This window comes from Fukomys damarensis, unplaced genomic scaffold, assembly GCF_012274545.1.
Source record: "Fukomys damarensis isolate Sample0158 unplaced genomic scaffold, DMR_v1.0_HiC HiC_scaffold_9, whole genome shotgun sequence".
Taxonomy (NCBI): domain Eukaryota; kingdom Metazoa; phylum Chordata; class Mammalia; order Rodentia; family Bathyergidae; genus Fukomys; species Fukomys damarensis.
In genome coordinates, this window is record NW_022900921.1 from 42942811 (window position 1) to 42964535 (window position 21725).

General features: G+C 38.2%; 3 protein-coding genes across 9 annotated transcripts in view; all 3 read left to right on the forward strand.

Annotated features, from left to right (window-relative positions):
- Positions 1-6: 6 nt before the first annotated feature.
- CUNH2orf15 (chromosome unknown C2orf15 homolog) lies at positions 7-8204 on the forward strand. Of its 2 annotated transcripts, none has more exons than XM_033761722.1 (3): positions 7-153; positions 674-744; positions 7724-8204. In XM_033761722.1, exons 2-3 carry the CDS (start codon positions 708-710, stop codon positions 8053-8055), a joined length of 369 nt encoding a protein of 122 aa, XP_033617613.1. In that variant the 5' UTR covers positions 7-153; positions 674-707; the 3' UTR covers positions 8056-8204. The 2 variants fall into 2 exon arrangements, with proteins under 2 accessions (XP_033617613.1, XP_033617614.1); XM_033761723.1 differs by lacking the exon at positions 7-153 and adding an exon at positions 164-261.
- A 3941-nt stretch (positions 8205-12145) lies between these two features.
- Mrpl30 (mitochondrial ribosomal protein L30) overlaps positions 12146-21725 on the forward strand; it is a 33232-nt gene continuing 23652 nt past the window's right edge. For 2 of the 4 annotated variants that reach the window (XM_010643208.3, XM_010643210.3), the window contains exons 1-2: positions 12189-12268; positions 21122-21214. The gene's annotated coding sequence lies outside the window, so the exon portion shown is untranslated. Of the gene's footprint in view, positions 12269-21121; positions 21215-21725 lie in introns of all 4 variants that reach the window. The other 2 variants (XM_033761720.1, XM_010643213.2) reach the window with 2 other exon arrangements.
- Lipt1 (lipoyltransferase 1) lies at positions 12176-19655 on the forward strand. Of its 3 annotated transcripts, none has more exons than XM_010643205.3 (2): positions 12176-12222; positions 18531-19655. In XM_010643205.3, exon 2 carries the CDS (start codon positions 18532-18534, stop codon positions 19651-19653), a length of 1122 nt encoding a protein of 373 aa, XP_010641507.1. In that variant the 5' UTR covers positions 12176-12222; position 18531; the 3' UTR covers positions 19654-19655. The 3 variants fall into 3 exon arrangements, with proteins under 3 accessions (XP_010641507.1, XP_010641505.1, XP_010641506.1); XM_010643203.3 differs by having other exon boundaries at positions 12204-12268; XM_010643204.3 differs by lacking the exon at positions 12176-12222 and adding an exon at positions 12275-12533.

Below are 21725 nucleotides of genomic sequence, written 5' to 3' on the forward strand. Positions count from 1 at the left end.
CTGCTTCTTCCAGTGGTGGCTCTGCGCGTTTTCCTAAGGATCCGACGTCATTTTGTACCCATATTTATTAGAACGGCTGCTCTTGAGCACAGCTCCTACACCCAAGAACCCGTTTTGGCGGGGGGGCCTCCTGGGAGTGAGCCGCCTGTCTGGGTGAGCGCCTGCAGCCTCCAGTCTGGGGAGCCAGAGGTCTCACAACCTCGGTCAGCCTTGCACGATCAAGCTGGAGGCGGGAGGTGGCAATAAAATCCCAGATTCCAGGCCAGTATGCCTTCTCCAAGTACCTGTCCCTTTCCAAGTCCTCTTTCCAGAAAAAACTGGCTATGGTTATCCAAAAAAAGTATACTCCTCACGCGATGTTTCATAATGTATCGATTTTTTTTTTCCTGTTTAATACCATTTAAACTTATCTTCGCTCACTTAGGGAGCCTTGAATCTGGGAACACTCAATTTAACCAGTGCAGGGGGCGGGGCGGGGAGCAACTAGGTTATTCTAAAGTGGAGAAGTGAGATTTTAAGAAAAAGAATAAGCCCTGCGCTATTCTGCCAATATTTTGGAGCCTAGCTTGAAAAGAAATATCTTAATGTTTCTAAATATTTAACCAGTCAAACCCTTCTTTACACAAGATCTTCTGAACTACAATGGTGACCTTACCTGTTTTTTTTCCTACAGATGACATTAGGTGGGTTTTTACAGCGGCCCTCTGATGATCTTGATGTCATGTAAAATTGTGCAGTTCAAAAGTAAGTTCACATTTGAGGAGACTAACAATTCCTTTTTTTCTCTGGTGAGTACTCACTTTTTCCACAAAGTAATATTGGCAGGGATAAATAACTTCTATTTTCAATAGTATATAATTTCTAGATATAACTAGATTATTTTAAAGTGATGAAAAGATCCAGGGAACAGCACGTTTCCTTTGATACATTTACCTAATTGATAAAATAAGTAACAAAAAAGCATGAGTTTTGAAAAGACCACCCTGAAAAATTAGAATAATGTATAATCTGTTATTCTTGTCGGACACTAAGATTATTTTGAAGAGCCTCATCTAGCATGACTGAAACAAAAAGAATGTACTAACTTTAAAACTGTTAGTTGGGCTAGGGTGTGACCCAGTTGTGGAGCAAGGTGCTAGCTGCAGGATGCCCAGGGTTCACTGCCCAGCACTAAAACCAAAACAAACAAAACTCTCAGTTGGAGTTGAAGACTTAAGGAGGAGGAGGGGGATTACTAATACATGAAATGGGAACGAATATGAAAAGTTTTAAGCATTTACCTATGCCACCTAGATGTTACTGAAGATTCTTTGGAAAGAAGGTAGGGAAAAAAAAATTTTTTTAAGGCCAAAGAAGTGCATAAGAATTTTCCTATCAAGGACCAATGGTTTACTCCCCTAACCCAAGAAAGTGAAAATGTCCTTCCCTCTCTTTAAACCCAATGAGTGGTGAATGCCCCACCCTGCCCCAGTTAAGCCTTGTATATTAACTTGCCTCTCCTGTGGTATGTACCTTATGTGTAGTTCTCAGGACGAGGTTTTCTAGTCCTTTAGTTTCTCCATCATTTCAAAGGCTTCAGTAGCAAAACCTGTTTTACCTTTTTTTCTGTGCCCATCCCAATCCCCTCCAAAAAAAAAAAATCAGACATTTCTAATATACATATGTTTAACTACATGGTATTTTCCCATAGCTCACTGAGGCTCTGTGCATTTTTTTGGATTGGATAATTCCCATTGCTCTATATACAGATATCATCATGTATTTATATCTACCCATCTATGTGATTATATCTATGTATTGATTTATCTGTATAAATGTTTATATGTAGCTGTATCTCTACATTATATGAATATATCTACATATTTCTATTTCTCTATATGACATGTATCTATATATAGATTTTGTACAGTGCTGAGAATGTGACCCTGGCTTATATATGCTAGGTGAGCACCCTACAACTAAGTTACCTCCCAAGCTTTCAATGCTATAGCTTCCAGTTCTTTCTTTTTTTTTTTTTTTATTGAAACAGGGTCTCACTATGTAGTTGAGACTGATCTGGAACTCACTATGTAGCCCGGGCTGGTCTCAAACTCACAGCGATCCTCCTGCCTCAGCCTCCCTGAGTGCTGGGATTACAGGCGTGGGCCACTACGCCCAGCTTAACTTCCAGTTCTTTCTATTGGCAGTGTTAGTCCCACCCATATCTTTCATGTCAAATTTTTATTTTTCATCTATGGAAATCTGATGTCTTAAAAGAAATCTTCCATTTCATACTATATCATGTTTGTGATTTATCTTACCATCTTCCAGACATGGAATATATATAAAATACTGTTAAAAGGTACTCATATACTAACTCTGACATCTGACTTTTGTTCCTCCTGATTGTTATACTTTTCTGTGTGTTTTCATGCCTGCTAAGCTTTGATTGACTACCAGATGTTGCAGATTTCACACACTTGGATATAGGGGAGAGAAAAAGAGAGAGTTTAAATATGTTTGGCTTTCTTCTGAGATATGGTTAAGGTACTTAGGAACAGTTTGACCCTTTAGATACGTACCATCCAAAATAGTAGCCTTTAGTAATATATGATTAAATTTATGTTAATAAAATTAAATTTCAGTTTATTTGCACTATCCACATTTCACATTCCAAAAGCTACATACCAATGTCTACCCTATAGGATGATGTATATATAGAATACTGTACCTGTTTCCGTCACCACAGTAAGTTCTACCATATTGGACAATGCTACTTAGTGGCCAAGTTTTGCTGTTGTTGTTTTGATACTAGGAATTGAACCCAGGGCCTTTGCATTGAGCTGTATACATTCCCCAGCCCACTGATTGACTGATTGATTGATTGATTGATTGAGACATACTCTAAATTGCTAAATTGCCCAGATTGGACTCAAATTTGTAATCCTCCTGCCTCAGTCTCCCAGGGTTCTGGAGTTACAGGATTCACTGCCTCACCCAGCTACACACTAATTTAAAATTTGCTAAGTCCAGTGTAATCTTTAGAGTAGGGCAATCTTGGCTTTATTACTGAGCTAATACCTTTCTTATAGACACTACCCAGTGCCCCACATATGGGATATCTTTCATGGGAACATAAACTGTTCTTGGCCTATGTGAGGTCCAGCAGTTATTCTGCCTTCTTCTTTTTGGTGGTTATCTCTCAGGCCTCAGAAGTTTTCTTCTTAACCTTCCCTTGTCAGTACTCAGCTGAAGAGTTGAGGGGAATCCTCTGAAGATCTCTGGAGTGCTTTTTCACTCTGTGCTTCTCTCCTCTCTCCACAGATTCTAGCCACTTGGCCGCCCCAACTATCTTCTCCATTCATTAAAATGACCATACTCCCCTTTGGGCCCTCTTCTCATGTGGAAGCCTGAAAATTTCCAGGTAATGAGCCCTTCTGTGAGGTTCCCTTGTTTTATTCCCTTTCTCTCAGAGTTACTCTCCTATACTGCCCATTGTCCTAAATCTAAAAACCATTGCTTCATGTGTTGTTGATTTTTATAAATGGTAAAAGCTTGATGATCAGTCTGGTTCCTGTTATTCCACTATAGCAGGAAGCAGAGATCTGCCAGCTCCTCATAGTTTGAGGCTCCTTGTCACTACTTATTCCCAAAGGGAGTGGTTTGCAATTCAAAAATCATTTCAGGCTGAAGGAACTACAAGTGCAAAAGCCCTGAAGCAGATGAGAGTTTGGCATAACATATGCTTGAGGAACATCAGTGAACTCACAGGGCTGCCATAGAATCAGAGAGAAAGAGAAAAGGTTATTAGCTGCTGTATGAGTTTCCTGTTGCTACTATAACAATTTCCCAGAGACAACACAAATTTATTATTACACAGTTCCGAAGGTTAGACATTCAAAACGGATCTCACTGTGCTCTAGCCCAATAAATATGTCAGCAGGGCTGCTGTTCTGTTTGAGACTGTGGAGAAGAATCTATTTTCTTTCCTTTCTAATTTCTACAGGCTGTCCAAATTCCTTGGCTTGTGGCCCATCCCCATTGATCTTTAAAGCCAACAGTAGTCAGCATATTTTTCTCACATGTTTCACTCTTAACAGTGACATTCTTCCCTTTCTCTTTCACTTGAGAAGTCCCCTGTGATTTGATTGGTACCCTTCAATTAATCCAGCATAATTTTCCCACCTCAACGCTAGCTGGGCTTTGGTAGCCATTCTTCTGCCTAGCATATCTGGGGACCAGATATATAATTTGGCTTTTGCTGTGAGATGGGAAGCAACTAACATGCATTGAGGGCTGATGTGATCTGCCTTACTATTTAAAAGGGCACCTATCAGATACTGTTTGAAGTATCTGTTTGAATACTTCCATGGGGAAGTATTATGTATGTTAGGCAGCATTTCACTGTTGTGACAAAATACCTGACTGAAACAACTTAAAAGAAAAAAGAGGTTTATTTTAAATGGCTGTGGCTTTAGAGTTTTCAGTCCATGGTAGTTTGGCCCCATTGCTTCCATCCTGACATGATGCCCAATATCATGGCCAAATGCAAGGTAGATCAAAGCCACTTACCTCATGATAGGCAGGAACTCATGAAATAGAGCCAGAGAGAAAGGGACTGGGGACAAGATATAGTTCCAGAGTATATCCACATGACCCATTCTCTTCAGCTAGCTCCTACCTCCTGTTTTCATCGTCTCCCAGTAATGCCATACAATTACAAATCCATCAATGGATTACTCCATTGATAAAGTTAGAGCTCCTATGATCCAGTCACCTTCCAAAGCCCCACCTCTGAACATTACTGTATTAGAGACCATGCCTTTAATATATGAGCCTTTGCCCCCAAAACCATAACAGTTACAAAGGTGGAAGTAGAAACAGGGTTCACTAACAGATGGGCCATGGAATATACAAGCAGAGTTAAGAATTACTCCCATCAGCAGGGTTTCCTATCATCCTATATTCTTTCTAATACTAAATATTGTCTACTTTTCTAAAATCTACCACTCTGATGGTATTAAAGCTGGATTTCTGATACCAACTAGGTTTGAATATTTCTTCATGCATTCATAACCCATTTGGAATTCCAGAGTCTTTGAATTGTCTTTATATTCTTTGCCCACATTATCTTGGGTTTTGTTTTTATCCTGTGCCCATCTTCTCTTGAGGTTTCTTTTTCCTTATCGATTTCAAGGACTTCTTTTTAATTCTAGTCATTAATTCCCCTGTCATTTTTGGAGAGAAAATGCCTCCTTCCAATTTTGCATCTATCCTTTTATTTGTACTTTTTCAGTGAATAGAAATTCTAATTATAAGTAATCTGTTTTCTCTTTAATGTTTAAGCTTTTAAAGTCTTGTTCAAGAAGACCCATGGTGATAAATACATTGTCCTACATATTTGTCTATTGCTTTTATAGTTATAACATTCACAGTTAGTTATTAACATTCACAGTTAGGTATTTTCTGCCTTTGGACTCCACTTTCATATATAAGATAAGAATTCTGCTTTATAAAGTCCTTTTGTGATAAGGATTCTCTCACAGGAACCCTGCATTATCCCATAGTAAGCCAATGCTCACAATACTAACATGTTAAACATAGTACATTTATCTCCTTTGCCTTATAGTGCCCAAATATAACCAGGTCCAAATTGAAGTTCTTTTGTGTTCTTTTTGGTCACTTATTTGTTCCTGCACCTCAATGAGATTGCTTTCTTACTTTGTGCCACATCTTAGTATCTAGTAAGGCAAACCTCTTTGTTCTTCTTGGCCAAATTGATTTAGCTCCTAGTGGAATTTTATTCTTCCATATACATTCAAGATTTCTTTTTGAATAGTAACCCAAATGTAGGTCAAGGCAGTCCCACAAGACTGGTTTCTCCTTTATGTCCTCAAGTTTCTGGGGAAGATAAGGAGAGGCTCAGGGATAAATCTACCTTATTTTCCTTCTGCAGTCCATTAGAGTGGAGGACTTAATGTGCAACCTGGTAATTAACATAAGTTACTGTTATTTTAAATTTGTTGGTTTCAACTGTGGTAGGTTGTTTTGTTAGGGTTTTATTAGTATTTTCCAATTTTGCACTTTGAAAAGTTTTAAATCTATAGAATTGCAACAAGGAAAATACCTTTAGACATGTTTTAGCTTTTATCTCCTAGATTCAATAGTTAATATTTTTTATATTTTACTTTCTCCATGTATTTATCTGTCAACCTATGCATTCCTAAACAGTTTGAGAGCAAGTTGCAGATGTGATCCTTTGACTCTACTTCAGCATGTATTTCCTAAAGAAAGACATTCATTCATATAACCACAATACAATTACAACATCCATGGCATTTTTTGTTGACCCAATATTATCTGTTGTATTTGATTCCCAGAAAACCAAAGCTGTACTATTTATCTAACTGTTACAGTCACAACATCTGAGTTCCCACTATAAGAAGGATACTATATTGGACCAAGGACTCTGTTCTGTTACAAATTAAACACTGATAGTCAATCATAACATAGAGTTTCAAGGCATTTTCTTAGAAATTTGTAATACTTTTTCAAAAAATTGAATCTGGAAATTCCATTTGACTCAGCTCTTCTCCTTTTAGGTTATCTTCCTGAAAGAGTTAAAGGCATTATATTATAGTGATACATACATACCCATGTTTATAGCTGCACAGTTCATAGTAGCTAAGTCTTGGAAGTAGTCTATATGTCCATCAACAGATGAATGGAAAAAGAAAATGTAGTGCTTACACACCAGGGAGTACTACCCTGCTGTAAAGAAAGAAACTTGAGTCATTTGTAGGAAAATGGAAGGATGTTGATGCCATAATGTTAACCAAAGTATTAATAAAGAGCAAAATAGAAATAGGGAGGTAATAGGATATAAGCAGATAGATCTTTCTCAAAGGAGAAGAGGATCATGAGGTGGAGAGAGAAGAGGCGAAGGGGAGGGAAAGAAGATGAAAAAGGGAATTGAGATATGTTACGTACATATACCAACTCTCCATAAGGAATGTAAATATTATATACTACAATCATGCTAAAATTTTTTTAAAAAGAAATTTGCAGTATAAGGATTAGATTATGGGTATGGAATTGTAATTTATCAAAGGAAAACACAGTAGCTAAATATCGAAGAATTACATATTCTAGAACCTGGGCTGGTGCTTTCATTCCCAGGTGTGGAGTTGACTCCAGATCTCAGGTGGCTGCTTGCTCATCATTCTTGGGTAGATCTTGGTCCTCCAGTAATCAGCAGACTTTCTCAGGTCTTTGTTGTGCCAGGAAGGCTCTTTTCTGTCATAGCCCCTGATCTCCTTTGGAAACCTCTCCAAGATCTCACTCCAGGTTAGGATTCTTAATGACAAGTTCCATATTTTTATTGGACTTTTCTTTTTTACAGAACACCTACAGTAGCAGAGTTCTTGGCCTTTGGTAATTATTTAAACCATTAATAATGAATTAATAATTTTTGCTAGTAAAAATGACAGAAAAGACTAAGAGAACTTCTGTTATTTGCTGGATGGTGATAAATAGTAAATTAGGCAAATTACTTTTTAAAAAGACTTTCAAGGGAATTGATATACTTTTCAAACCTTCCCACAAAGAAAATGTAAGCAGTGAATGATAAAGGGTACTTTTACTTTATAGTTTCAGCATCACCATGACATTTCAAACAAATGTTGCCATGCAGTTGTTGAAATTCCTATTGTGTTCATTTGTGACTCTTATTTTTGTTTTTCAGTAATCAAATTGGAGAAACGTTTCTTCTACTTAAAAAGGTTATCGTCAAACTACCCAATGGGATTTTCGCTTAGTAAATCTGCTACTCAGGTATCTGCTATGAGAATGAATTCAAAAGTGGAAGATCACTTAATGCAAGGGACTGAGAAAAGCAATTTGGAACCAGTCACTTGGTTATTTCAAAACACCAAGAAAATAAGATTAGAAGACAGAAACCAAGAGAACTTTACAAAAATTGAAGAGACTGGCACTGGCTCTGTTTCAGAAAAAGCTCTGAGTTCAGTGGTGTATGTTAAAGAAAGTGATGGAATAGAAATGACAGATGTGGAATGAAGTAACATACACATTTCCAAAGAAACCAAAATTGCTTTCAATTAAGAGGTATATATTCAGACCTAGTCTGCATTAGGATCAAATGAAATGAAGGAAGATATGTTTTATTTTTCAGTATTATGAATCATCTTAAACTATATCTTTTTTGTTTGTTTTGTTGGTTTGTTTTGTTTTTGGTACTGGGGGTTGAACTCACGACTTTGTACTTGCAAGCCAGGCGCTGTGCCACTGAACTAAAGCCCTGGCCCTAAACTGTATCTTTTAATGGTGCATATGGAAAAGGCAGTCAGACTAGGGAGAAAAAGCCTTTCAAAATTCAAAGCAGATTTCTATGGCATATATTCTAACCTTGATTAAAAACCAGAGTTTTAGTGACAGTATTTGAATGACACCAAAACATTTTTACTGTAATTATAAAGACTTTCTTTAATGAGTGGTTTAAAAATGAAGCATCCCAAGCCGGGTGTGGTGGCCCACTCCTGTAATCCCAGCACTTGGGAGGCTGAGGCAGGAGGATTGCTGTGAGTTTGAGACCAACCTCAGCTACACAGTGAGTTCTAGGTCAGTCTCAACTACATAGTGAGACCCTGTCTCAAATAACCAAAAAAAAAAAAGAAGAAGCATCCCAGCAATTTGTCATCAGTATTTCAGACTATTTCTGGTGTACCACTTATGTATGTTGCATTTCCAGTTTTGGATTTTGCTTTAGGATACTTTACTGTCTTACATTTTTCATTTCTGTTCTGTGAAAGATTGCCACAGATAAACTCGGCAAAAGACCAGTGAGCTGCATATCTTCAGAAGCATTTCACATCTTAAACCTTTCTTTTAAAACATTTCTGCCCATACTGAATCTATTTCAGAAAATACTTGAGCCAGGGATTTAGCTCAGTGGTACCATCACCTGCCTTGCAAGCACAAGGTCCTGAGTTCAATCCCTAATACCAAAAGAAAAAAGAAAAAGATTTATCTTGCACAAGCTATCATTTTATACTACCAATACCAAAAGTAACCCAGTGTTTTTTTTAAGCAGTGGCAAAGTTCATTTGAAAAACTAAAAGTGAAGAGTGAAAGAGAAATGCTCTGCAGAGCAAGTTTAGGCTGATTAAAAGAGGAAAAAACAAGACAAAAGAACATACTGGAGAAAGCAGGATGGGTTATCATGAGGAAAGCCATGATAGCCATGTTTTGATTTGTTTTTAAACACACCTGTTTTATATCAGCTATTAAACTATCTGGTTCTTTGAAACAGCAGTATCAACTAATGTAATGTTAGATGAAATTAACCTTTTTTAGGAAGTGACCTGTAACTACTTATATTGTATATGGTTGGTTGTTTCTTTTTTGGTGCTAGAGATTGAACTAGGGCCTCACGCATGATAAACACTTGCTATACCACTGAGCTATACCTATATTATGTATGTTTTGAACATATTCATCAATTTTAATACGTAATCACTCCTCTAATACCCAATTGCATAATCACCCTAATAAGCATTAAAAAAGAGGAAAAGGCATCTTTAGGAGAAACAGTGGTCTATAAATCAGACAAAAACTACACAAATACATTTATAGGGAATATTAATATTAGAATAAAAAATGAAATTTTTAAATGAGGCCATGCTTTTTGTCATTTACAGACTATATTTCTTTGGGAAAGAAAAAAAATACATATATTATTCATTGTTCACTTAGCCTGGCACTGGGCTGGTACCGGAGATATAGCAGTGAATAAAAGAGCCACTGCCTTGACAGGCATTCTGTCTGTCTATGAGGGAAGACAGGGTGCTATACAGTGATAATATAGGATCTAAACTGTAAGGTGTTATGAAGAAAAAGCAAAGCCTTCAAAGAGATAAAACAAGAGGCATAACACATAACCTTGATTTTAATCCTGGGAACAAGAAAGGTTTCTCTGAGGAGGTGGCATTTGTAACTGCATCACATGGTTGTCCAAGTGGATGATGATGATGATGATGATGGCCATTCAAGGGGAGGGATGGGGGTTTTTTGGTTTAGAAAAACAAAAGCCAGGTACTTGGTGGTTTCTTGGGCCATTGAGTGAGCTCAGAAACATAGTTTTGGACATACCAGGTTTTCAAGGTTTGTAACTAAAAATAGAAATTCTAATAATGGATAAAAATGGTATTTAAATCCTTAGGAATAAGTGAGATTGCTTAAGGGACTATATATTGATAGCTAAAGATCTGATGAATTCCAACAGGGGCTGATCAGAGTAGGGACAGCTATCAAAGGCATCTGAGAATGGAGGAAAGTTAAGATGTGAACATGAAGCTTACCCGTAGGAGTCTTTGCAGGCAGAGAGAGTCAAGAGAATGGATTGATGAGGACTGAAAAGTTCATTGGGTATAGCAATGTGAATGCCACCAGTGATATTAGCAGAAGCACTTTTGCTGGAATAATGAGGCAAAAAGCATCGTGGAGTAGGTTGATTGTGAAGAAGGAAATAGATACTGCATGTGTGGCAGTTTACTGGATGCTTTGCTTTGAAGAGGAGTAGACAGGATGAAAGCTGAAAGGAGCAATTTCCTGGAAGGTTGTGAAGCAGGAGTGTCATTGGAAAGGTGCCAGTGGAAAAGCTGAAGAAGTGGGGGTGGGGGCAACAATAACAAAGGGACAAAAATCTTAGAGCAAGGAATAGAGAATGAGATTCTCTGAAACCCCCTCAGGAAGAAATTAGAAAAAAATAAAACAGTACCACCTCAGATTTCAAAGAAACTAGAAGGATATAAGGAAAAACAATATTTTAGGGCCATTTTAGTAACTAGGAAAAATTCTTACTGTGATTAACTCTGAGCAAAATCCATTCTATCCAAATAATACAAGAAAGAGACTCAGAGTGAGCTGGGTCACAAGTATAATAAATGAGTCACGGTGTCTTTCATAATTTATACAAAACCCTGGTTATTTATGGTATCAGCATCACCAAACTATAAACGCTGGAGGCTTCTTACTACAAGAGGTAAGTCCTGGTGGTCTCCATTCTAACTGAAACAGATTAGGTTCTGCGGGAAATTGAAAGAGGGCCACAGATTCGTTGGGCCCATCTTTTCAAGAGGCGGGGTCTACTACCCCACCTCTAACTCTTCTTTTCATGTTGCATGTGGCTAAAGTGCTATCCCCAAGGTTAGGGCTGACCTGAGCTGGCCCAGCAGCCAGCCAGCACCAACTGCCAGATGGGACTCAAGGGCCACCTTGAACCTCACAGCTCATCAACTCTTGCTAACGAAGCCACACGAATTAGCCCAAGTGAAAGCAGCAGCAGAACCATGCGGCTTGCACACATCATTCTTCAAAGATAATAAACGGTTGCTCCACGGCTTGTTAGACTGCAATCCATAGCTGAAGCTGTCACCTTTGAACCTCACCTGCTGGGGTGGTTCCCATCTGGTTGAGCCATAGGGATGTTCTCAGCTATGCTGAGACACACCTAGGTGTGCTTGCCACCCTCAGCGTGTCTGTCTTCTGATCCACTGATTCCAACTTATTACCATCGCTGTACCCAATCTTATTACTGCCCCATAACTCTGTTTTCAGTATTTGTTACGCCTTTACACGCAGTCTGCCGTTCAATACTTATCTGAGTTTCCTCATCTTTCGAGGAGGAAAGGCAGGACTGTGAGGAGGTGCTACATGAAGACCCAGCGCAGTGACCCCATGTTCAGTGAAGAGGCCCTGCTGGCCTCGCTACTCGGGGTTTCCGGGACTCAACCCAGAAACTCACTCCACGAAAAGTGCCCTGTCCCTGGTTTAGCCACCTCTCCTACCTTGGCCCCTGGGCGACGTTATCTGCTGTCAAGCGAAGAACGCCATCTGAATTGGGACTTTATTTTCTTATTCCTACGTGGCCTGCGTCCCTGCCTCGAATATGGTTTTGTGCCCTGAAGGACTCTAAGAAACCCGAGGACAAGCCACTTCGCTAGCAACTAGGGAGCCAGGCAAGCTCCCAGAGAGGCCCGCCTCAAGGACCCTGGGGGGCGGACCCGAGGGGCGGGGCCTCGGGAGGGCTGCCCCCTTCGCCGTCCCACTCGTGGGCGGGGCATAGAGGGCGCGGTTAGTTTGCGTGTGCTGCTTGCAGATGCCTATTGTCCCAGAGATCTTCCGCAATCCTAGTCCGAGAGAGGCCTGGCACGGCCGGAAGTGACGGTGGGTAAAACCGGAAGCAGATCTCCCGGGGACGCTGCGGGGTGAGGTGTGTGGCTGACGTCGTGATGCGCGATTGGGCGGTGGTTTGGGACCGAGGACCTTTGGGCCGGTACCCCTTGCGGGCCAGGTACCACTTACGGGCCATCTCCAGCCCCCTGGATAAAAGATGAAGGTTTTGCACTTTACCCTTGGCCCCTGAGACGCGATGTTGTTGCTGTTAGGAAAGGCAGATCTGGAACCCCTGACCGAGGGTGAACAACGTAAAACACGTTGGATGCTCGCTGTGTGCACGCCCACAGCAAAAAATGGGGGTCAGTACACGCACAGGGCCATGATGAGATTCAGAATATTGTAAGCGAGGTGACAAAATAGTCTTAATAAGATTTTATGAAGAAGCAGGAGCCAGGCACACCTGTAAATTCAATTATTCTGGAGGCCGAGGCAGGAGAATCCCAGGTTCGAGGGCCGCCTGGGCAAAACTGAGACCCTGTCTCAAAAAGGTGTGGGGCTTTGTGGCAGAGCGCCTGAGGGTTCGATTCCGAGTACAGGCCAAAAAAATAAAAATAAAAAAGCTAGGCCTGCCTATAATGATGATGGAGGGCCGGGGATTTAGTTCAGTGGTGCCATTTCTACCCCGCAAGTGCAAGGTCCTGAGTTCGATCCCAGACACGGGGCGCGGGGAGAGGAGATGATGGGATGGGGATTGTTTTGGTGATGGAATGCCCTGTTGGGCAGTGAAAAGTGTCCCCAAGAATGTGGAGATAAGAATATCCTCTGAGGAAAAACTAAAACTATTAATGATTTTTAAAATTTTATTGTTACGAAATAATTACTCTGGTGTGAGAAGCTGAAAGTGTAATAATCAAAATGTGTAATAGATAATGTAAAATAGGAATAAAATGTCCAAAGGGGAAAAGGGAGGGGAAAGGAATACATATGAGAAAAGGAAAAAACTGGAAACAAAGTCTTTGTAAATAGGGGTGGAAGGGTTGAAGGTAGGGCAAGGGAATGGGGGAAAAAATAAGAATCAAGATGTAGTATGTAAAAATACACATTCCCAATAACGAATGTCAACACATTGTATACCTACAATGTACTGATAAAATTAATGAATTTAAAAATTGTATTGGTACATTTTAAGTATACTTAATGATCACATTCGTGATAGGGAATTTGTATTTGTAATAATATATCTCAATTCTTTTTTCCCTCTCTCCCCTCCCTTCAACCCCTCTTCCCCTCTTTATTTACAAAAGCTTTGTTTCTGTTTTTTTCTTTTATTCTCCTTTTTTCTTTTCCCTTCTTTCCTTTCCTCCTCCCATGTTCCCTTTCCGATTTGAACATTTTCTTCCTATTTCCCAGTGTCTGTTACATATTTTGGATCTTATTTACCTTTTCAGTTTCTCATACTAGAGAAACCATGCTATATTTACACATGTATGTCTGATTTATTTCACTCAATAGTATGGTCTCAGGGTGCATCCATTTACCTAGTAATGTCTCAAGTTTAATCTTCTGTATGGCAGAGTAGTACTCCATTGTATAAAACACCACATCATCTTTATCCATTCATCCATTGATGGACATTTGGGCTGTTTCCAAGATTTAGCTATTACAAACTGCTGGTTTAAACATGGGTGTGCATATATCACTGTGGCATGATGCTTTCAGTTGTTTTGGGAGGATTCCAAGAAGGGGGATAACTGGGTCAAATGGAACCTCTAGTTCTAGGTTTTTGAGGAATCACCATGTTGATTTCCACAGCAGTCATACCAGTCTACACTCCCCCCAACAGTGGAGGAGGGTTTCTTTTTCTTCACAGCATCACTACCACTTGTTATTGTTTGTTTTCTTGATAATAACCATCTTTTCTGGAGTGAGATGGAATCTCAGTTTTCTTTTGTTTGCATCTCTCAAATGATTAGTGATGTTGACCTTTTTTTCTGTATTTGTTTGCTGTAAAACTGGCAAATAAAAAGTGAGAATGTTGATTAAAGAAACAAAATTTTACTATTCTTTGAAAGGCCTAACTATATCCTGACAAGTAAAGAGTGTATCATTCATTCAGGGATCTGTCTTCAACAATAATATAAAACAAGGGAGGCATACTTGTCCCAGATGGAATACAAATGTCCTGAATGTCCTGGCTTAAATATAGGATTTCTCCTCTGCCCAGGAGTTGTGACTTCCTCAAGGCCCAAACCATCAGACACTGAAACTGTATAACTCAATCATTTTGTTCTGATTATATATTCACCAAATTGATGATAAATTGGCTTATGAGAAAGAGAATGGACACTTACCAGTATGATAGCCCATTCTTTAAATCAGTACAGATAGTTGGTGTTCAGGATCTTTGGATGTGTCTTTGTTTCCACTTCATCTCTGTATTACTCTTTCTCATCCTCTAGGGCTCATTTGAAATGTTACATCCTCCCCAAGGCTTATTTATGGTTTTATGAGTTAAAATACCTAGGATGGTTTTTGACACATAGTAGGCTTTCAGCCTAACTCTATCTTTGTTCACATGTCACCATTTGGATGAGGCCTCACCTAACAACAATACTGAAGATTGACTCCGATACTTGATTCAAATCCTCTTTCCAAGCCCTACTCTTTCTTTTTTCTTTTCACTTTTATTTATTTGGCTTACTGATGAATTTCAATTGACAAAAACAATGCAGTCAGGTAGTAAATGTAGAATTTGTCAAATTAATACCTTTATTATGTTTCATTAACACTATCCAAAGTAGCTGGGTGTACAGAGATGTTTCGAGCACTATTAAAATATGTGAATTAGATCAATTCATGAATTGGCTCAATTCTGGAACCTTAGCATGATGTTTGTTTTGGACAGTATATTGTGGACTATAGCTAATTTATCAAGAAAAAAATGCCATTTTGGTGTATATTGGTTAGGAATCTTTGTACACATGACAGAATACATGTTATATGACTGAAACAGTATGAACAGGAAAATAGAGATGCAAAGGGAGGAGCCTTGTAATAACATCTAACATTTTGACATGTTTCACATTGACCAGACATGAGTGGTTTATTCATAACACATTTAATTTAATCATTCCATGGAGTCTGAGGCAAAAGAAGCAAGTAGAGATTAAACTACTTACTTAAGATTATTCAATTAACTGTAACTGGCAAAGCCAGGATTAAAATTGAAGGCTGTTGTGAGTGTGTGTGTGTGTGTGTGTGTGTGTGTGTGTGTGTGTGTGTGTTATTGGTTTTCTGTGTAGCTAAGAAGCAAGTAGAGATTAAACTACTTACTTAAGATTATTCAATTAACTGTAACTGGCAAAGCCAGGATTAAAATTGAAGGCTGTTGTGAGTGTGTGTGTGTGTGTGTGTGTGTGTGTGTGTGTGTGATAGGTTCTTTCTGTGTAACTAAAGCTGGTGTTGAACTTGTGATCCTCCCACTTCACCCTCCCAAGTGTTGGGATTACAGCCATGTATCATCACTCTGGATTTTTTTTCCTGGGTATCTCCTTGAAGATTCCATAACACTGTATGTTTTAAATGTCTTCATTCTGTTACCAGTTGGGGTTATCCTTCCTTCCCAGGGTTTTGTTGGAGGCTCTATGTCTCTCACAGTATCTTCTGAACTGTCCAGTCCCCTCCCATGGCCTTGGACACCATTTATTCATCTCTGTCCCATTGGCTGCTGGATAACCATAGACTGAAGTTCAGTACAGTCAAAATGAACCATATATCTTCATCTATATCACCTCTTCCTATGATATTTGTCTTCTGAATTACCATCTCTTTCTGCCTATTAGCCAGGCCAGAGATCAGTGAATGATATTAACAGAACACATATTGTGTACTTTCTGTATGCCCAGAACTCCTGTAAGCACTTTATCTATATTAGCTCATTTAATCCTGATGCTATGAGATGAACCCTGTTATTATGCATATATTATAGATAAGAGGTCTGTAGTACAGAATCCAAATGTTTTAAGATTACCTTGGTTCCTCAGTTCATGGCTTAACTCATTCCATGATTCTGGGAAAGATAGTGTTGATCGTGTCCCTCACCTGATGTGGAGTTCATGAAAGGAAGCAAAATTTTGCGGAACATCTTTGTTCACAAACTAAATTGTTTGCCAACATTGGCTTTTGTGAACTGAGGTATTACTGTACATGACTTTGTTTTCTCTCTTCTCTGTCCCCATACTACCTTGTGCCTAGTAGATGCTCCATAAATATTTGTCAAATGAATACAGAACTTTATGGAACTCAGACAAACAGATCTAAGAGCAAAGAGATTAACCAACCTGAGTGATCAACCTGAGTGTAGAGAGTTCCTAGGAAAATAGATGCAGAGGCCTCAGGGGAGCTAAGGCACTGGCAGTGTAACTGTGACCCTTAGGAAGGAGTCTCTAAAATGTTCATTACTATTAGACCACTGTCTGCTTTTGCATGTGCCATCAGTATGCTATCCAAACGACATGGAAAACCATCGAATTTCAAGATGAAGTTCAAGTGACTGCCTCTATTAAACTTCTCCAGATCTTCCTTAAACAGAGGGAATGTAAACTGGCTCAACTTTTCTTTAACATAGTTTATAAACTGTCAAGAGTGATAAAAGTCTGAAGACTTTTTAACCTAGGAATTACACTTCTAGGACATTACTGAACTAAATAGTTTGGCCTAGTAATGGACTTTGATAATTCACTTGAGCTGGACATGATGATACATGCTTATAATCCCAGCATTTGGGGAGGCTGAGATAAGAGGAACAAAAGTTTTGAGGCCAGCCTGAGCAAGACCCTGTCTTAAAAGGTGGGGTGGGGGGAGAAAGAAAGAAACAAAAAAGGTCTGGGTAGTTCAGTGCAAAGACCATGGGTTCAATCTCCAGAACTGCAAAAAAGATTTAGAATCCACTCTCAGCCAGGCATGGTGGTGCATATCTGTAATCCCAGCAGTCCAGAGGCTGAGGCAGGGGGATTGCTAAGAATTCAAAGCCAGCCTGGAGTAAGTGCATAATGAGTTTAAGGCCAGCCTGAAGTATATAGTGAGACTTTGTCTCAAAAAACAAAATAGAACTACAAACAAGAAACAATCTACTCTATTCCTAGTTCTTTATCCTAAAGGAAAACTGTAAGCATGCTAAGAAATAAAATTGAAATAGAATGATTTAAAAACCACAAGTAGTCAAAGTACTTCATTTTCATGGATAGTATTTTCAACCCTTTGCCTCCCAAATTTCACTAACAAACACTGCTGGTATGTACTTTGTAAAGCTGTCTAAACAATGAAATTATTCATAGCCTTTCCATATAAACCTACATATTCTGATCTTCTCTCCCTCTGACCTTAGGGAGTTCATCCTAATCTAATATTGACCTAAATAAAAGTAATACTGACTGGCTGGGGATTTAGTTCAGTGGTTCTGCTGCCTGCCTCACAAGTGCAAGGTCCTGAGTTCAATCCCTGGTACCCCCCAAAAAAATAAAAATGTAAAAGTTATGCTAGTAATAAGTCATATATTCCAAAGTTAAATACTAATTATTTTAAAATATTATAAAGATATAATTCATAGACATCTTTTTCCACAGAGATGTTCATGAATACATTGTTGATAAAACAGAAAAACTAGATAGAAACAGCCTAATAGAGACTAAGAGACTGAGCAAATTGGCATATTAAAAATGAGCTATTACACAATCATTAAAGCTGAGGTAAGAATTTAATTTTAAACAAGGTGGGTGAGATGGCACTGCCTATACTCCACGCTGTTCAAGGAGGCTGAAGCAGGAGGATGACTTGAGGCCAAGAGTTCAAGGCCAGCCTGGGCAAAATAGTGAAACCTTATCTTTAAAAATTAGATAGAATGAAATAACAGTACACTTACACTTTTCAGGGAAAAGTGTGTGCTAGGTATACACACATGCACAGAAATAAAATGGATTATTCATACCAAAATGTTAATTATGGTTATCTCTAAAGGGGTGGGATTATGGATTCTTTAATTTGCTTTATGCTTATCTGTTATTTTCTCAATGATTATATATTACTTGTGAATTAAAAACAATTTGTTTAGCTTTGAGATACATTACATAATGTGTCTGAAGCATACATATAGTTTCAAAAAAATCTGCCCTCATTTCATATCAACCGAAATTAATGAAGTTTATTTTCATTTATTCCTTTGAGCACTCTTGTAGAGTTCTAAAGACTAATGATAAAAGGCAAGAAAAGAGCAGCCTAACTGGATCAAATAACCAGTAGTTAGAAAATAGAATTTCATTTTCTTGTTGAATTAATTTGTTGCCTTCCATTTTTAAAAGCATGCTGATCCCGTTTTCAATGAAGAGTTGCTTCCAGTTACTTTGTAACCACAAAGTCCCAGCAGCTGGCTTTAAAAACACAGTAAAAAGTGGGCTCATTTTACAGTCAGTTTCCAATGATGTTTATCAAAATCTGGCTGTAGAAGACTGGATCCACGACCATGTGAATCTAGAAGGCAAGCCAGTTCTTTTCTTTTGGAGGAATTCTCCTTCTCTTGTGATTGGGAGGCATCAGAATCCTTGGCAGGAATGTAACCTGACTCTGATGAGAGAAGGAGGTGTAAAACTGGCTCGGAGGCTGAGTGGAGGAGGAACAGTATACCATGATACAGGCAATATCAATCTCACTTTCTTTACAACCAAAACCAAGTATGATCGAATGGAAAACCTGAAACTAATTGTGAGAGCTCTGAATGCTGTCAAACCCCAACTGGATGTGCAGGCTACAAATAGATTTGATCTTTTACTTGATGGGCAGTTTAAAATTTCAGGAACAGCTTCTAAGATAGGCAGGACTGCTGCTTATCACCATTGCACCTTGTTATGTAGTACTAACAGGACCTCTTTGTCATCTTTGCTGAAGAGCCCGTATCAGGGAATCAAGAGCAATGCTACTACTAGCATACCTGCTACAGTAAAAAATCTTCTGGAAAAAGATCCCACTCTGACCTGCGAAGTACTGATAAGTGCTATTGCTTCAGAGTATGCTGCTTATCATCAAATTGATAATCACATCAACCTAATAAACCCAACAGATGAGACACTGTTCCCTGGAATAAATAGAAAAGCCAAAGAACTCCAAACTTGGGAGTGGATATATGGCAGAACTCCAAAGTTTAGCATAAACACTACTTTTCATGTGTTATATGAGCAAGCATATTTGGAAATCAAAGTATTTCTAGACATAAAGAATGGAAGAATTGATATTTGTAACATTGAAGCTCCTGATCATTGGCTGCCACTGGAAATATGTGACAAATTAAATTCAAGTTTGACCGGCAGCAAGTTTTGTCCAATTGAAACTACCATGATAACACATATGTTACTCAGAACATGTCCAGAAGACCATGAACTACATAGTAAATGGAATATTCTCTGTGAAAAAATTAAAGGAATAATGTGACTCCAAAGAACTTTTTTTGTACTGACAGTTTCAATGAGAAAATAAAAATATCTTAACTGCCTTTTGTCTTACAAAGAAAAAAGTCTTTCAATAACCTCTCCCCATCTGAAATTGTTTATCACTTGTCCTTGCCCATATTTTCTACCAAACTCTAGAATACTGTTACTTTTTTCTTAATGGGTCTTAACACCTGTCACAATTTATATTTCAGTTCCTTGCTATTTTACTCTCTTTAGATGCATATTAACATCAGAGGTAGGTTTTTGTTTTTCTCACTTTTATGGAATATAACCCAGCATTTTGCCACCTTGAATCTTAAACTCCAAAATGCTCTCTTTTAGCTATATTTTCTTATCTTTCCATTCTTTCCTATGAAATCAAGCCCTATACTTTTCTAAGCCCTTTTACTTCCTTAATCTTTCCTAGTTTCATTTCCGTTCCTATTCCAGCCTGAATTATTTAAAGTATATTACCAGTATTATCTGCTTTTGTCCCTGGATCTACCATAGCCACATTAAAAAAAAAGAAAGAAAGTTAAATAATCTTGGTTTACAGATAAAATTGATGTTAATGAAAATTATATTCATTATCTTCTTAAATTATTTTATAAAATAATATATATATATAATTTCCCTTATGCTATTCTTGGACCATAGGTCCCATCTTCTTTTTTTTTTTTTATTAAATACTTGAATTTATTGGTACATTTTAGGGATACAGTACTTGTGCATGATTACATTTCATTGTTACCATTTTCTTAAATTATTTTATAAAATAATATATATATATAATTTCCCTTATGCTATTCTTGGACCATAGGTCCCATCTTCTTTTTTTTTTTTTATTAAATACTTGAATTTATTGGTACATTTTAGGGATACAGTACTTGTGCATGATTACATTTCATTGTTACCATCTTTTCAAAAATTATATTCATACCATTTTCACAAAGGTCAATCATTATTTCTATTCAAATTTAACTTATAAAATCTTACAATTTATCACCAGTGAAAGGTGTAGAGAAATTGTAAGTTGATTATGTCACTTTTATTAATAGGAAATAAACTTTATTTAAGGTGGCAACTTGTTCAACTAAAAGAAAGGAGGGCAGGGGCAAGGGAAAAAAATGAAAACCAAGACCTGTCATGTAAAGGTACAACATCCCAATGATGAATGTAACTGTACCGTATACCTGAAATGTACCAATAAATTCAATGAGAAAAAAAAAACTTTTTTGGCAGTTCTTTTTGAGATAGGTTGTTGCTATGTATTCCAGGCTGGTCTGGAACTCATTTATTTGTCTTTTTGAGACAGGATTTTGCTTTGTTGTCCAGACTGGCTTTGAACTTACTGTGTAGCCCAAGCTGACCTTGAACTTGCAGTGATCCTCCTACTTCAGCCTCCCTAGTATTGGGGATACAGGCATGTATCGCCGTGTCCAGCTCATAGTCACTTTTCTTTTTTTAAGGAGGAAAAAGCAGATCAAAAACTGCCCCAAAGTGATAGCAAGGGAATTCCAGAAAGATGAAGTCCCCTGATTTTCTACGCCTATACCTAGATGGTAAGTGCTATATATATTTATGCATATTAGCCTAGTTTCATATGTACGGTTATCAACATATCTTTTTGTTGGTATCAAATTCACCTTGTCCCTGGCTGACTTTTTGTCATTCTAAAGGTGGCTTATTACTTTAGATTTCCACTCTTCTCAAGTTCAGAATTCCACTATTGTTATTTTGTCACAAACTTTGATTCATAATTTGTTGAGAGTTGAGACCTTCAGAAGTGAGCTCCTTCAGCTCCCATGTTGTATATTTCAACACTGCCGTCTTCATTTAATCAGAGAAGAAATGTTCCCGTTTCCTCTAAAGCTACCTCCTCTAATTGTACCCAGGATTTGTCCTCTCCTGTTTATGTTTGTGCCTTGAACCATTACATTTTTCTTTCCACTTTTACTGAGTCATTAACCGTAGTGAATGAACATGTAGCTTCCATTTCCCAAAACTGCTGCTAAAGATTCTTTTTTCCCCCATCTTTTCTTTTTCTTTTTCCTCCCCTCCCCTCCCCTCCCC